The sequence below is a fragment of the Nyctereutes procyonoides genome, unplaced genomic scaffold, assembly GCF_905146905.1.
Source record: "Nyctereutes procyonoides isolate TBG_1078 unplaced genomic scaffold, NYPRO_anot_genome, whole genome shotgun sequence".
NCBI lineage: Eukaryota > Metazoa > Chordata > Mammalia > Carnivora > Canidae > Nyctereutes > Nyctereutes procyonoides.
The window spans coordinates 3731014-3746825 of NW_026575147.1; the positions used below are offsets into that span (position 1 = coordinate 3731014).

Consider the following 15812-nt stretch of genomic DNA (forward strand, 5'->3'; position numbering starts at 1 on the left):
GAAGCTCCCCTGGAGGAGCCTGCTTCTCCTTCTGCCTATGTCTCTGTCTCTCTGTGTCTCTCATGAATAAATTTAAAAAAATAAAAATAAAAAAACAAACTTAGAGGTATCCTCTACCTCTAAGAGTCTATGAATCCATAACTACTGAATCATATTTCCTTTTTCAGATAGTTAAGAAGAAAGCTTAGAAGATATTACTGCTTTTCTTTCCTGGCTCTCTTTTTCTCCAATTCCTACCTCCAAATTTTGGGGGTAACTTTCCAGTTATGTGTACAAAATCTTTGAATGATGATGTAAAATCATCATTCAGCTTTTAAAGTAAGCATTTAAAGGGACCACATCTTTTTTTCATGAAGTTAAAGCTAGATGCAGTTTTTTTTTTTTCTCCCTCCCTTTGGGGGGACATTCTTTGTTGAGACAATAACATTTCTTAGCTTTTTTTTTTCTGTATATGAAGGAAGTTTTCCATGCTCCCACCTGACAAAAATACCTGTTCTGGGTACAGTTTCCTGAAATGTGGCACCATATGTGCATCAGTAAACATTATGTGTAGAGTAAATTAAACTGAGCCTTATAATTAGGCAGTAAGGAAATTACCGTAGACCTGAAAGAGTAAATCAGCAGTATTAAAATGCTCTCCGTTTTCTCTGAAGCACTTCAGAGTGCCATAAAAAGCCCATGTCACTGTGATAAATATTGAGAAGAAATGCATTTGGAGCAAGACAACTTAAAAGATACCACAATTCAAATAGGTCTTCAAATCTGGAGTCCAAGGTCTCATAAAATTTAAAAGTCAACTCTTTTGCCACTAATGTAGGAGAAATAAAGGAAACCTCTTGACATTGAGACTTTCAGGGGAAACTCTCATACAGCAGGTGCAGTAAAGACTTTAATAGATAGAAACTCTGGAGCAGAGCCAAGACTAAGGATAGATTCACCCATCATAAACAAAATAGCAACACTGTAAAATAAAGACAGAATCAGTACTGCTGTTTTTATTCCAGCTTCTGGTAACTGCCCTGTGTTGATAATTTGCTCATAATGGATTTTTTGTGTTAATTTCTATTTTCTAAAATACTATAAGAGTATTATTTATCTTGATTACTGAGTTTTTTGGTGATGCCTTAAATTTTGTACCTGAGGCTAGTGCCTCACTTGCCTCACCTTTGTCAGGCCTGCACGTGGCACAGTGAGCAATCAGACAGACCATCCATCTCTAAACTTCGTCCATAAGGAGAGGAGGCTCAAACATGGATTCTCCTTCTCTCTCAACAGGTATTATGTCTGTGAAGTGGGGAAGCAGAGGCTCTAGTAGAGGATTAGAGAGAAGTTGGAAGGCTTCGGACTCCTCAGATACATCCCCCAACATACTGTAATGAGGTCTGAACATTCCCACTTTCAGAAACAAAGGCAGAGGAATTCAAACCTGCTAGAACATCGTGGATTATCTGGAAAGCTTATTACGGTGATATGGAGTTTAATGTGCCACCCACCATATGCACATGAAATAAAAATCTCCCAAGGTGGGGCTGTCTATCTGCATTTCAGCAGGTTCTTGAGGGGACTTTTCTAAAGTCAGTCCAGCAACAGGAAACTTCTGGAATGAGGCAGAGAAGTTCTCTCTTAAAATGTAAATAGCTATTTTATCACAATGTAAGTGGACTTTTTAACAAATCTAGTTGTTACAACAATGGAACCAGAGACATGAGAGTATAGAATGAAGGTTAACTAATGGCTGTGACATTTCTTAGGTGCCAAGGCTACATACAGGCAGTTCTTCTTTCAATCCCTGTATGGCATAGGCTTACTTTACTTCAGGCACTAGGGTATGTCCTGAAGAAACAAAAAATAACACTGGGACTAGGCAAAAGAACATAAATAACTTAAATCTACTGTAAAAAGTGTCATAATAAGGGTATTTTAAAATGCTCCAGAGCCTACTGGGTAAACCCTGTTTATAGGAATTGGATAAGGTTGTGATGATAAGGTGACATTTAAACTAAGCCTTGTAGGAAAAATTGTGAATTTCCTAGGGGAAAAAAAAAAAAAAGAGGGAGAGAGAGCATTCAGAAAAATTGTGAATTTTCTTGGGAAAAATAAAAGGGAGAGAGGGCATTCTAGGCAGAAACAAGTGCAAAAGCATGAGGATGTGTGAATGCTGACTTACACTGCTGGAGATAGAGTAAGCTGAAGGTAGGAAGGCTGGCTGTGAGGCTCTGACCATGATTGTTATGAAAAGCAATTAAGCAGTCCCAATGGGAGTGGATAGGAAGGACTGGACATGCATGTAGGGGTTGAAATCCACTGGACTGACTGACGGGAATTTAAGGAATGATAATGGGAGGAGCTGTACTGGGCTATGATCCTCTTGGAAAGTTAATTACAGTGGGAAGCACAAAATTGTGTAGGGTAGGGGTGAGGTGAGGATTTGGATTTCAGGTATGCTGGAAATTTCATTCAGCCAAGAAAGACAAAGATTGGTCAAGGGCATATAAAGTAAATAGATGGACATTATAAGCAATATCCTCTTCTTCACAATTTTCTATCCAAGCAATGAACACTGTGGAATTCCCTCAGCCATCATTAGTGATACTCACGGGAGTCAGGAAGGCACACAGCGATGAGATCCTAGGGATATGGGCTGCCACCACAGCTGGTGGCTACAGAAGGAAAGGCAGAGCCTGTAGGAAGATGACTTTCTAAATTTCAGATGTATCCAGCCTCCTTGGGTGGGAAATGGGGAGATAAAGAAATATCAGCTGTCCTGATGGAAATTTCCCCTGGGAAAACTGATGCTAGCAGCCGTTTCAGGAAATAAAAGATAACTTCAGCAAGGAGGGGTCAAATGGAAGATATATATATATTTGACCACAAACTGGCTGCAACGATCCAGGTTGCAGTCAGAATCAAGGCGATTAGCTGCTATCATCAACCCTAGAAACACTTTAATTCAGGCCATAGTGGCAAACTCTTGTACAACACACTTTAAAATTATCTCCCTTTCAGTGACAGGTTTGGATAAGAAATCCCAGTCTAAACATAGCCTCCAACAATGAATATGGGCCAACTTCATTTAATCAAGATGAGTGTTCTAACGTGACTGTTCTGGTAAGCAAATGACATTCTTTAAAAAAAAAAAAAAATCCTTGTTGTTTAAATCATTGACAATCTTCCAAAATTTCCTTCTGAGGAATTTCATCCTAGACAATATGATATAATTTTCTTTATAACCTTATAGTGGATTGTCCAGTGTCAGGGTCAAGAGTCTTAATGGCATTTTCATTGCCTAGAACAGGAGAAGGTGTCAGAGATTAGATCAAATGCAGACATTCTCTTGAATCTGTTTTGGGTCTCTGCCATTGCTATTTATCCTTCCCCTTTCTACTTTTCCTTGCTTCCAGGGCCTGGAGAAATTAGCAGAAAAGAACAAATCAGTAGCTGAACTACCTTATTGAACATTTTCCAATTCACATATATATTATAGATCCCTCCGCTCAGTACAGTATGTCATTTGATTATTCAGTGTTGATCAAGCTACTGTGATTGATCTCTTTCTGTGATTTAGAGATTTCTGTGAACTCTTTCTGTGATTTAGACTTGCTAGTGAGGGAGAGGTCAGGCTTGGCCTCTTATACAAGCCTGTGTTAATATGTGAATAGTGAACTATATGCTGGCTTATAGGAATGAATTAAATCACTTCATGACTTGAACAAGTATCTACGTAAGGGAAGAGTTTGCCCATAGTGATATTTTTTTTTCCATAGTGATATTTTAAGAACTGTTTCCAACTGATGAAATTGTGTACTTTGAATTTATTTTAATGAGTATTTCCCAGAAGATAAATAAGTATGTGGTGCTCTGACTTTCAGGCTGTCATATCAGTATTTTCCTAAGGTAGAGATGGCTTGAATATATAACCCATTTTCAAGAGGCATGTCCAAATGATGGCCTTTCACAGTGCTCTTGAGCCCTCTGCTACTTCTGTCCTTCTCCTCCTTGCCTTTATGATTCTGATCTTTGGTGCTTCTGATGTTATTTGTATTCACCTGTCTCTGAGCTGTTTATGTTCTGTATTTCAAATCCCAATCACTATACGAACATTTTCTGGTCTCCATATTTCTAAAGCAAGAAGGCAATCTTGACCTGGGGAACAAACTCTAGGGATTATTAGCTCTGACATAGGTTTTCAGTAAAGAACACAAACCTTACCATTTGGAGGAAATCAATATTTTATTTTATTTTATTACTTTATTTTTATTATAGTCATAAAGATAGCCTCATGTCCTTATGAGGAAAAGCAGTTTTAAGTCTGAAAATAAATGATTTTAAAATGTTTTCTTACAATGACTTTAAAAATAACTGGCCCCATCATGAGCAGATGCAAGAAAAAGAATTGAATATCTTAAAATGCCTTTCTTCTGTAAATATTTTTTTAAAATCTATAATTCACACTTTGAGAAGCCAGCTACCTAAACACAATAGCACTTTTTAAAAAGAGGACCCAGTGAACCATAACAGCTGGAAACCTGAGAGACAATATCATAACACAACTAAGAACCATATTTTTGACATTCACCATAGATTTCTTTTTCTGACTATAGCATGTACATGTCACCCAACCCAAACCCTGAATTAGTAAATGTGCTGTTGGAAACCATAAAACACCTCTATATATTTATGTGAACCTTTCTTCTTTCCCAACTGCATCACCAGAGTAGATTGGTATATAGGCCACCCAACTGCATATGCTGAATCTATGGGGGGGCAGGATGGGGAAGGGTTATGAGCAAAGACCCTACAGCCATGCTGCCTGGGCTGAAACCTCCATGTATCCATACTCCATGTGGCCATAGGTGCATTACTTCACTTCATATCCTCATCTGTAAAATGACATGATGACATCTTTTCTATATCATAGAGCTGGTGTGAGGATTAAGTGTGATCCATACATGGAGAGAACTTAGTAGAGAGTCTGGCGTGTTTCACGGACTCAATGTCTGTTACCTATAATTTAGTTTTCATTTTGTAGGCAGTGATTTCAGAAGCTGCTGCTAACTATTGCCTATCTTTAGTCATATTTCTTATAGAAGTTCTCTGTGGCTACAGGGTCTTAATAAACACACCTTTAAACATACAATCCAATGGTATTTTTTGTTTGTTTTTAAATCCTTTGTTACATAATCTATTCTATTAAGTGTTCATCCCAATGTAAAAGGATCTATACATAATTTTTGTTGTTAGTTGAAAGTGCTTTGATTGTAACAGCAAAATTGACACTTTTGTCAAGTTGACACTTACTGAATCTCATTACTGGAATTATTGTGATGGCTATTAAGGGTGAAGGGACAAGAATTAGACCTTTGATTAGTTTTGGGAATGAGGGAGTTGCTAAGTTTAGCAACACCCTATCTTGTTATGATTATTATTTATTAGCTTCTCGTAGGGTAGTATTTGGGTCCTGATTTGCTTATTAACTTGGGGGAAAAAAGGACTAATATTAAACAGGACCAAAATAATAACCAGAATAGACCAGCATCCCTATAAGCTTAGAGAAAATCAAGCGACCATGCCTAGAATAGTTCACAGGTGGCACATAGAAGGAGGACATTGAAGAGCAGCTGGCAGACACAGACTGGGTCCTCTCTAAGGGATGGGTAGACCATGTGGGCTACTAGGTATCCAGGCAGGGAGTCAGCCAAAAGCTTTTGTTTTTATAATGGTCTGATTCCAGAATCACAGCAGTGACAATAGCTCAGACATGGGCATACTGTGCCTGCAGCTCTAAAATTAAAACATAATGCTTAAAGCTGGCAGTTATATTCCCCTAAATCCATTTTTAATTCTAAACAAAATACTCTTAGGAGGATTCTGCTCTACCACTGCCCACTCTCATGGGTTTAATTGGCAAGATGTTCTAAGCCAATCAATTTTAAATAACACCCTGGGTTTCCTGCAACCTTTTTCATAATATAAGACTCCCCATTTCTTTGGAGGATCTACAATATATCACTGTCTAAAGAAAAGGGATCCACTTACTTGAAAATCCTATGTAGACAGAAATCCTTTTTATTCAATCACTTGATTTTTTTTTCAAATAAGTTTAAGTCTACTTTTTTTTTTTTAAATTAGGGAAGTCCAAGACAATGATCATGATTGACTTTATTTCTTTTTAATTTGGTGACCAGAACTTTGCAAGACTCCAGAATCACCCTTCTGAAGGACATTGCCCAACCTTGGGGCTACAAGGAAGAAGCAGGAAACTGAAGGAGTAGAAACTTAAGGAAAGTCACTAGAAATGTTTTTCTTTGCTTTCAGCCTTTTTTTCCCCCATTATGATTCTATGTCTCTAAATGTTGTATACAAGATTGCATGTGTACAGGGAAAGGCACATGGACACTGGTGGGTTCTCATTTAAAATCTCTTCTAATAAGGTTTGTCAGTAATGGAAAGAACAGAGTGTTTCAGCCACAGGAAAACATTTATTTCAACCACTAGCATTCACTGGGCCATGCTACCTAGCTGCTATCAGATATTCAGACAAAACCTGGTTAGCCCAATTAACTAGCTCCCCAAATTTAAGATGAAAGTCTACCTGAGCCATGCTAATCAAAGTTGTTTCATGTTCCATTTGTGCAAGTGCTAGGTAGCTTCTGTTTAGATCAGAGAAGCTTTTATACCACTACAGGTGTATGTGGAGAAACAGAAGAGATGGAAAGAAAGACAAAAATATCCCAACATATGGGTAGGGATGGAACTGACAGATGGGAACCATCTTAGTTCTAGAAAGGCAAATTGGGAAAGAGAAAGATGTTTGAACCAAATTTGGGGATGTGGTGTGAAATTATGCCATAACTTTTGGATCTTAATATCATGAAACAATTCTCTTTACCCTATTCCTTTCAATCGTTGGGAAAGGTGAGTAGAAAAATAATTCCTTTATGCATGGAATGGTTTCAAAGGATGACATAGTCCTTCCACTGCCGTCCTAAAAGAAGCTCCAAGGAACTCGTCACCAAAACATTTCAAGTTTCCCCATCAATTCCATCTTCAAATTTCATCACTATCTTCAGTTAAAAAGAGTAAACCCTTTTCTGAGAATTTAGCCAGAGTAAAAATTACTTTATCCTTTCCTTGCTAATAAGACAAAAAATGTTGCTATGATAGGTACATAAGCTCAGAAAGCTGAGGTTGCTGGCTCCTTAATATAACAGAATGATTTCTACTAAAACCAAGTGATTGAGAAGGTGAAAAGACTCAGTTCATGAATTTTGCCTTGCTGACAATCTAGCCAAAGAAAGGGCTTAAAGAATATGTACTCCCGCTGCTTCAGAATTTGTGATTATCAAGCATTAGGACCTGCGGCACAGGAAATAAATGCAGATTTTTTTTTTTTTGCACCCATTCAATCTTACACAGCTTATAGATAAGTTACAAATTTGGTTTAGTGCCCTACTTTTATGTATAAGCAAACAAGATCAAGAGATGGTAGATCCATAGTCACACAGCTAGTCCACTGGCAGAGCTAGAATTAAAACCCTGGGCTCCAGACACCTGATTCAGAGCTTCTCATCAACCCCAGTCCCAATGCCTACTACCCAGATCATGTCACATCAGATGAGGATTTGTGTAAAGAGATGGTCTAAGAAGGCAAAGAGATAGATCTGGCCAAATATCCATTTGGTATAGGGCAATGTTTTATTCTCCCTCATTTTAAGGTAAAATAAAAAGCAAATGTTTCCCCCACAAGGACTTGTTAGCTGAGTAAATCAGAGTCTTCATATTCCAAAACTAATTGTGGAAGACATTGGCTTAAGCATATTTACACCTACAGGTGATGTCCTAAAGTAAGCCGAGAAGCTTCCCAGTAGTAATTAGAAGGGGTGTCTTCTTCTCATTCAAACTATTTCTAAAAAACTCCTTGATCATTCTTGCCTAGGTACCTTGCTAATCTGTCTGTACTTGACATGTAATAGCAGCAAGTGCTAGATGCAGCCACGCCAGTCTAGCTTTTTCAACCGTAGAAAGTAAGGCTGCTGTTGCCTCAGGGAAGGGGTTGGTGTTAGCTGACTAACACAATCAACACTTATAATAAATGGGATGGAGATATGCAAAAGCTACCAGTAGGAGATAGGATGCCTCTTATGTGGAAATTAAGAGGGGATTTATTGTAACTTAATGGATGGCATAACCCTTCCAGAAAGAACATTACCAAAGAAACTGGAACTCACCATGGAAACAAATGAAATAAGGGTTACAAGACAATAGGGTTACCAGGGTTAATATAGCACTTTTAAGATGAAATGGGGCCCAGACCAAGATTTTTTGCATCCCCCAAAATAGACCTGTCAGAGATATCATTAGCTATTCAAAACATCCAACAAACTCTCTTTGTTTCGCACCAACCCCCCCACCCCCACCCCACCAGGTTCCCAAACAGCCATCTGATAGGCAAACATTCCCCTGGTGACTTGTGTTCCCAAAGAGAATAATTCATAGGGTCAGAGACCTTAATTAGCCCATCAGATTAAGAGTTCTGTTTCTCATTGACCATTAGCATTCTCGTTTATTCATTTAAGGTCTTTGGAGTTGTGATAAGTAAGAACCAGCAGAAATCAGAGACAGGCTCTTTGTATACCTGGATCTGGAAAACTGAAAAAAAGAGATGGTGAAGGTGGTGAATTCAAGTTTATACCTGGGAAAATTGTTTCTGGGCAGTGAGCATCCTTTCTCTTCAGAGGGAGTTTTCATCACACCTCTTGAGGCTGTCACATCTGTGTGTTTAACAGACTCTACCTTGTTTTTTTGTTTTATTTTTTTAAGATTTTATTTATTCATTCATGAGAGACAGAGAAAGAGAAAGAGAGAGAGGGGCAGAGACACAGGCAGAGGGAGAAGCAGGGTCCATTCAGGAAGCCTGATGTGGGACTCGATCCCAGGACTCCATCCCGGGACTCCAGGACCACACCCGAGGCCGAAGGCAGGCACTAAACTGCTGAGCCACCCAGGAATCCCCCAGACTCTACCTTGTTGATGAAATGTTTCTGTGTATATGTAGATGCTATGAAGAATAGCAACCTGAATGTCAGCTCTAAGAAGGCACCCGGAGAAAGGACATTCTTGGAAACCGCCACTCAGTACCATGCACTTAAAATAAAAACAAAACGGTACCTGTCTCCTTAGGTCTCTTGTTTTCTTGGTCATCTTATCAATTGCAATGTTTAGAGGATCTCCTTTTTCTTTTCTTCCAGTCTATTAAGAGAAGAGAAACAATCTCTAGATTAGATAATTCAATTTTAATTTTAAAATTAAAAAAAAAATTGGAAATGTACTTGACTGGTAGAAACCAAGCAAAAGAGAGAGAGAGGAAACTCTTTTCAATATACAACTATTATGATTTGTCTCTAAAATTAGTTTTCTCTGAAATAAAAATTTAAATTGCAGAAAAATAATACAGTCTCAGGATGGTTTACACATATGTCCATACTTAACTTCATCCAAGTATATTTTCTTCCTGCTCCAGACATTCATCAATTAAGTAAACACAGGATGTTTGCTTTTGCCTTCAAATACAAATGTTTTTTTTTTCCTGCTGTCTTATGTAAGCACAGCTCTGAATAGAAAATGATTGAGATAAGAACTAAATTAGAAAAAAATTAAAATAAATCACTAGAATTCAGAATTTCATATCAATATATTCTAGGCCATATTGTAACTTCTGTATCATAGTAAAAAGAGATGCTTTCCTACAAAATACAGTGTTTGTAATCTCTCTTCTATCATGCACTAGTATGCAAAGTATGATAATAAGGAACCCATAGCTTGAAGTCATAAGGAAAATGTCTCTTATGACTTTAAGAGGCAGAGGTAAAGGCAAAACAAACAAATGAAAAATCCAAAAAACTCTTCTTTAATAAATTATTCACTAGGAAGTTTGAAAATTTCACTGAATAATTTCTTTTTCTCTTTTCCTTTGCTCTTTCCATCTTTCTTCTTTCTTTCTTTCTTTCTTTCTTTCTTTCTTTCTTTCATGGCTGAAGGAAAACAATTAAACAGACAAAATAGATTCTCCATTATCCTTTTAAAACCATAACAGCAATAACAAAATTCCCATGGATGAAAAGCTCTACAAAACTTTACAGATGGCAGTATCTTCCCTTTAAGAGAAAATTCTTTTCAAAAGCTTTGAAAATCTATTAAATTATCTATCCTTTAGTCAAATACCCTACAAATTTAATTATTCATGGTCTTCGTGGTGAGTCCATTCCTGTTTCATATTCAAGTCTCTGTAGAGTCATGTAGGTCTATATAGTAATTTGTATATTTGACGAAAATTATAACAAGATAAGTGTGTTTTGAGGATCCATCGAAATACCATTCAAGAGGTTTCTAAATATTCTCTTCCAATGACAAAATTCTGGAGGTGGTATATACACATCAGATCTACTTACAACTAGATTTAAAGCAGTCATTTTTTTCTGTAACTTGCTTAATTAACTATTTTTTTTTCTGAGCTGATGTATAACCCTATACAGTTTTTATTAAAAAGCCAAAACCAGGGCATATGACTGTATATTTTGAAACATCTAAAATCTTAAAAATTCCCTTATCTTTTCCACTCCCAAAACTCATATTCTGACCCTTCCATGTGTATACACTGAAGTTTATAAGTAGAAAGAGCTCAAAATAGAGTGGTAACATTTTACAAAGTTAAAATATCAGTGTACAAATAGCTCCAAGAAAAGACAAGTATATGGAGAAGAACAATGTGCTGCATTATCTGTGGAGAGAAGCTGGTTACACAGCAAATGGGACTTTGGTGCCCTGTCTCCATATTCAAGGTATGCCACAAGTGTAGCAGCCAAAAACTGCTTTCTTTTCTCTTTAGCTTTCTTCTTACAAACAGGATGTTCTCCATTAAAATGTGAGAAGGTCTAGTCCATGATCATTCTAAGAACCAGATTTCCTATGCCCTTTCCATTTATGAGAGAAATAAAAACTTTCTTTAAAAAACTAACAATTATGAGTTTGGTTTAAAATGTGGCTATGAGGGATGCCTGAGTGGTTCAGTGGTTGAGCATCATGTCATGATCCCGGAGTCCTGGGACTGAGTCCCCTGCAGGGAACCTGCTTCTCCTTCTGCCTATGTCTCTGCCTTTCTGTATCTTTCATGAATAAATAAATAAAATGTTAAACAAACAAATAAATAAATAAATAAAAATAAAATGTGGCTATGAGAAAAGGAGACTGGATCACTGAACTTTTCAACCTAAAAGAAAAAAAAATCAAGACAATGTGTATATACAAAATGATTACTGACAAAATACTAAGTGTTAGACACTGGGAGATGCTGTATTTGGCAAGTAAAGTAATCTCACAGAGAAGTGGGAGAATTTACTACACAGTAAGTCCTGAGTAAGATCTGGATAGGAAAGAGGAGAGTACTTGAAGGGAGGACAGGGTGGCAAAAAGAAAGCATCCAGTCAAGAAACAGCAAGGTGGGTTCCAGGAGGACAGTGAGTGGAATGGTGCAGGCTTTTCTCTGTGATGTAAAGGGATAGGTTTGATGAATTATAGAGACAAGCTACTTTTATAAAAGCTTCTTTATAGTGTGATTACTATCAACTATATTTTGATCTGCAAACTCGGATGATCTCTGGTGACATTAGCATTCTATGTCACTGTGTTGTCAGCATTCTGTTTGTGTAGTATTTGCAATACTGGGTTTCTTCAGCTTCCATGTCTTTGTCTAAAGACAACTAAAAAAATTCAGATGACCTGGGTGCCTCAGTTGTTCTCACTATTTAGAAAGGTTGGGTAAAGGCAAAGCAAGGACTAGAACTTTGGAAGTTTTTGTCACTGGCTGAAGTTGTTAATTCATGTGTCTTTTGTCAGTTCTAATTTCTTTAAATAAGGTATGTGTACAAGAATAATGGTAGTAGATCCTCAATGCTCAGTTTAACAGAGCAAATGGGGACTAGCAAACCATCACTTCATGCTTTTCTGGGCTCTATTAGGTTGGCATGTGGAAATACTTTTAAATTATCAGCTTAAATTGCACAGAAGCCAATCACTGAGAGAGACCAAAATAAATAAATAAATAAATAAGTCTTGCCTCCTGGTGGCAGCCATCCATTATTATGCTCTGTGGCCTAGGACTAACATTTTGCTCATTTTTATGTCTGAATTTTTCTCATGAACACAATGGATACCATAATATATACCCTGTCTGTTCACCAGGTTAGCAAGACAATCAGTCATGTGTCAATGACTGGAAAAAAATAAAAAGCAGTAACGTATTCAGAATAATTAGGAAAGTATTTTTATTGTGGAAAATAATAAGAAAATTGACTTGGAAACAATGTAGAAAGTTTTTGGGTTACCTGGACTTCTGCTTTCTCCATTCAGGCAGATAATATATGAATGAAAATTTGGCCAAAAATGAGAATTCTTAAAGGAAAAGTTATTTCCCTTTAAGGAAGGAATGTTTGAGACAGTTCATTTTAAATAGACAACTTATCTGAGATATTTCTAAGAGGTGAAATAAGGGGCAGAAACTTCAGATAATTGTCTTTTCCATAATAAGTTCTTGGATATATTTGTTAAATAACTAAGAATTTGATCATCTTAAGCAAATTCTAGTTGAAAGGGAATCAACTAGAAGCTTCACCCAGCTCTCCTTCTCTCACCCTCCAAGCTCTACCAACTAAAAATAGTTTAACAGACTGAAGAGAAAGGAGACCTAAGTGTTCATTTTGACATCATCACCTAATAAAAAACAAGTGTGTTGTCTTAAGTCAGTCATTCATTTACTCCCTGCCTTTGGTAAAGAGAAGAAAACAAAAACCAGTTGTAATCACTCTCTGCCAATATCTATCTAAGTGATCTGGCATCTCTACCCTCCACCTCTCATCTGTCCAATGGAGAAGCCAGAGGCAAGTTACAGAACCAGGAAATGTAAGAGCCTGAAAAACCATCAAGAGTACATGCCTCATTGCTAAGAAGCTCTCATGGCACTGCAGAGAGGGCTAGGGGGATAACAATCAGTTGGGGCTTTCTCATCTCGAAAATGTGGATAATGCTTTCTCTGTGGGATTGCCGCAAACATTAAAAGAAATGAAATTTGTAATAGCACAGTCCCTAACCCAGCAGAGATAAATCAATCAATGTTAGTTTCCTCTCCTTCCTCACCCTACGGGTCCCCTCAAAGATGAGGACAACAAGGTCCAGAGAGATGAACTGATTCTGATCACCTCACTATTTAGTGTCTGATCAGGACCTCCGTCTTCACAGTCCAGGGATTTTCCTCTCCAGGTCTAAACCATCTTCCATCTCCAAAATTCTAGGATTCTGTGATTTTATAGTTTCATGAGTTTCCATTCAAAGATTACAAAAAAAAATAATAATAAAAAAGAGAAAAATCTCAGTTTGAGTTATATTTCCTTTGTCATATTTGGTTCACGGATCTTATGTGCCTTTCTCAGATCTGCTCCCCATTTGCCTTCTTTATCTTCACCTGCAGAGAATGAGTCTGCAATAGAGATAGCCGTTTAATAAATATTGTTATTAAAAAAGAAGAAGGAGACAACAGGCAGGAGTCTTCTTTCACATTGCTACAGGCAACTTTCCTAGTTGCCATCTGTTGTGCTAGGGAGGTGCATGATTATTAAACTTTATTTGTTTTAGAATTTGGGCTCTATTTTACAAAACACATTTGGAGTAGATCCATGGTTTGAACTGATGGGAGGAAAAAAATGAATTTCCTGATTTGGATTTTAATAGGGGATCCTTTATTCTCCCATTCTCTGGCTCTGAACTCAAGTCCAGTTTGCCAAATTATCAGATGCTGTCAAGGAGACATTCATATTTCTATTTAATTCTACACAAAAGAATTGGGGCCATTAATAGAAATGTTGATTCTCACAATTAGTCTTCAGGAACAAGTCAATATTTTAGTTCAATAACTTGTTTATACTCGCCTCTTCGGGAAATAAAAGCCTCTCTTTTAGATAAGGATCTTCTTTCTTCTTCTTTTTCTCTTTTTTACTATATTAATATCCATTACCACTTCTGAAATACTGAATATATGTGCAATATATTTATATTATATGCTGCAAATTATACAACTGATACCAACTCCTAAATTTATAAAACAGAAAAATGGAATATTAATTTTTAAATATCTGAAATTGAATATTTACTTAAAGGCCATTCCTCATCCCATTCTAAATACATAATTCAGTACAAGTGGTCCTTCATAGAGGCCCTGGGAATATAAATCTACCACCTCAGTGCTTCCCTCAGATCCATGGTTTCAGGTGAGTTTTGTGGCACAATATTAACGTGGGAAATTGCTGTGAGAAGGCACATGTCGATCACTCTTTTCCTTTTTCTAAAGGTATCTGCCAACTTGACTGAATGTAAAGAAATTTTCAAAATATCATATAGCCATGACTCTAATAATTGAATGTATATGGAGCTAATCAAATGCCCAGTCTTCAAATTGTTGTTATTCAAAAGAAGCGGGAGTCAAAATCATCAGATGCAGAAAGCAATAATGTGCCTTGCACTTTATCTCCAATACATTTTCCTGTCATTTAAACCTATAATTTAGACAACAGGAAGGAGGAGAAAAAATTATCTATCGATCCAGAAGTCATCCCATCATATTTGGAGGGTTGCCCATCTACCCTCAAGCCCTGAATATAGGAATCATATTCTTATAACAAATAGCACCATTATTTATGAAACCTTGAACATTTTATAATACCTCTATATTATGTGTAAATCACAGTCCGAGAATGTGGATCTTTCTAAACATTTTCCTTTCACTGGCTATGGACATTTCTTTTTGAAAAGAAATGGGTGATATCTCTCTAGAAAGATAAGAGTTTAGCAGTGGCCACAAATCAAACCCATGACCAAGATACTTTGACCACATCACAATCCTGGAACCTGGGATGAATGGAGGTGTGTGTGGGGGGGTGGGCAGGAGGAGGGGGAGATAAAGTTAGAAAGTGAAAAAACTGATGACAACATGTCAGGGCCAAAATGGATCTGACACTGCTCTGAGATCTTGTCAGTGCTCAAAGAAAGAATCAATATATAAGATAAGAATACCAAGATGGCATTATTGGTAAGATTCCCAGACCCTATTTATTGGCCTAGCAATATCAGTACACACAACATATTTTCGGTTACATACATTCATACTTTCCATTATATACTAACTTGTAAAGTAACACTTCATGAGGATAGTCTTTATTTTATCATTATATCCTTGGTACCTGTGCCTAGCACATAACAGGCATTAGATAAATTATATCAAATCAATGAATGAAACACATGGCCTTCTGAATCTAGTTGCACCTAAAGCCAAAGTATCTATCAATAGATTTCCTGCTATCATGAGTGTATCAATTCCCCACATTTTTCTTTATGATGGATTTCTCTCAGTTACAACCAGAAAAAGTACTGACTAAATCAGAGACCTTAAAATACCAGACCAAAATAATTTGAAGCCAGGATGGTAGAAGATCCTGGCAAGGTCCCCCATGGACACAGCCCAGAGCATTCCCTGAGACCTCTGGCCTTTGCTTCACTTACATGATTTTCCCTAGCACTAATTTCTGACCAAGCTCTAAATCCTAATAAAACCCAATTAGTCACTAGCCTTGAGAATTTGTCTACCAAAAAGTCTCTAAGATTTCTGCTTTCCCTCAAATTCTTCTGCCCATGGAACCCACCAAATCCCAGTGTAGGACTCTAACACCACACAGTCCTTTTTTGATTTCCCTCCTCATATTCCTCAGTGT

At 37.1% G+C, this 15812-nt stretch overlaps 1 protein-coding gene across 1 annotated transcript in view; it reads right to left on the reverse strand.

Annotated features, from left to right (window-relative positions):
• The window catches only part of CTNNA2 (catenin alpha 2), a 1089255-nt gene that overhangs the window by 256413 nt on the left and 817030 nt on the right, over positions 1-15812 (reverse strand). The window contains exon 8 of the mRNA XM_055312731.1: positions 9169-9249. Within this exon, the coding sequence (XP_055168706.1) occupies positions 9169-9249 (81 nt within the window). The remainder of the gene's footprint in view (positions 1-9168; positions 9250-15812) is intronic.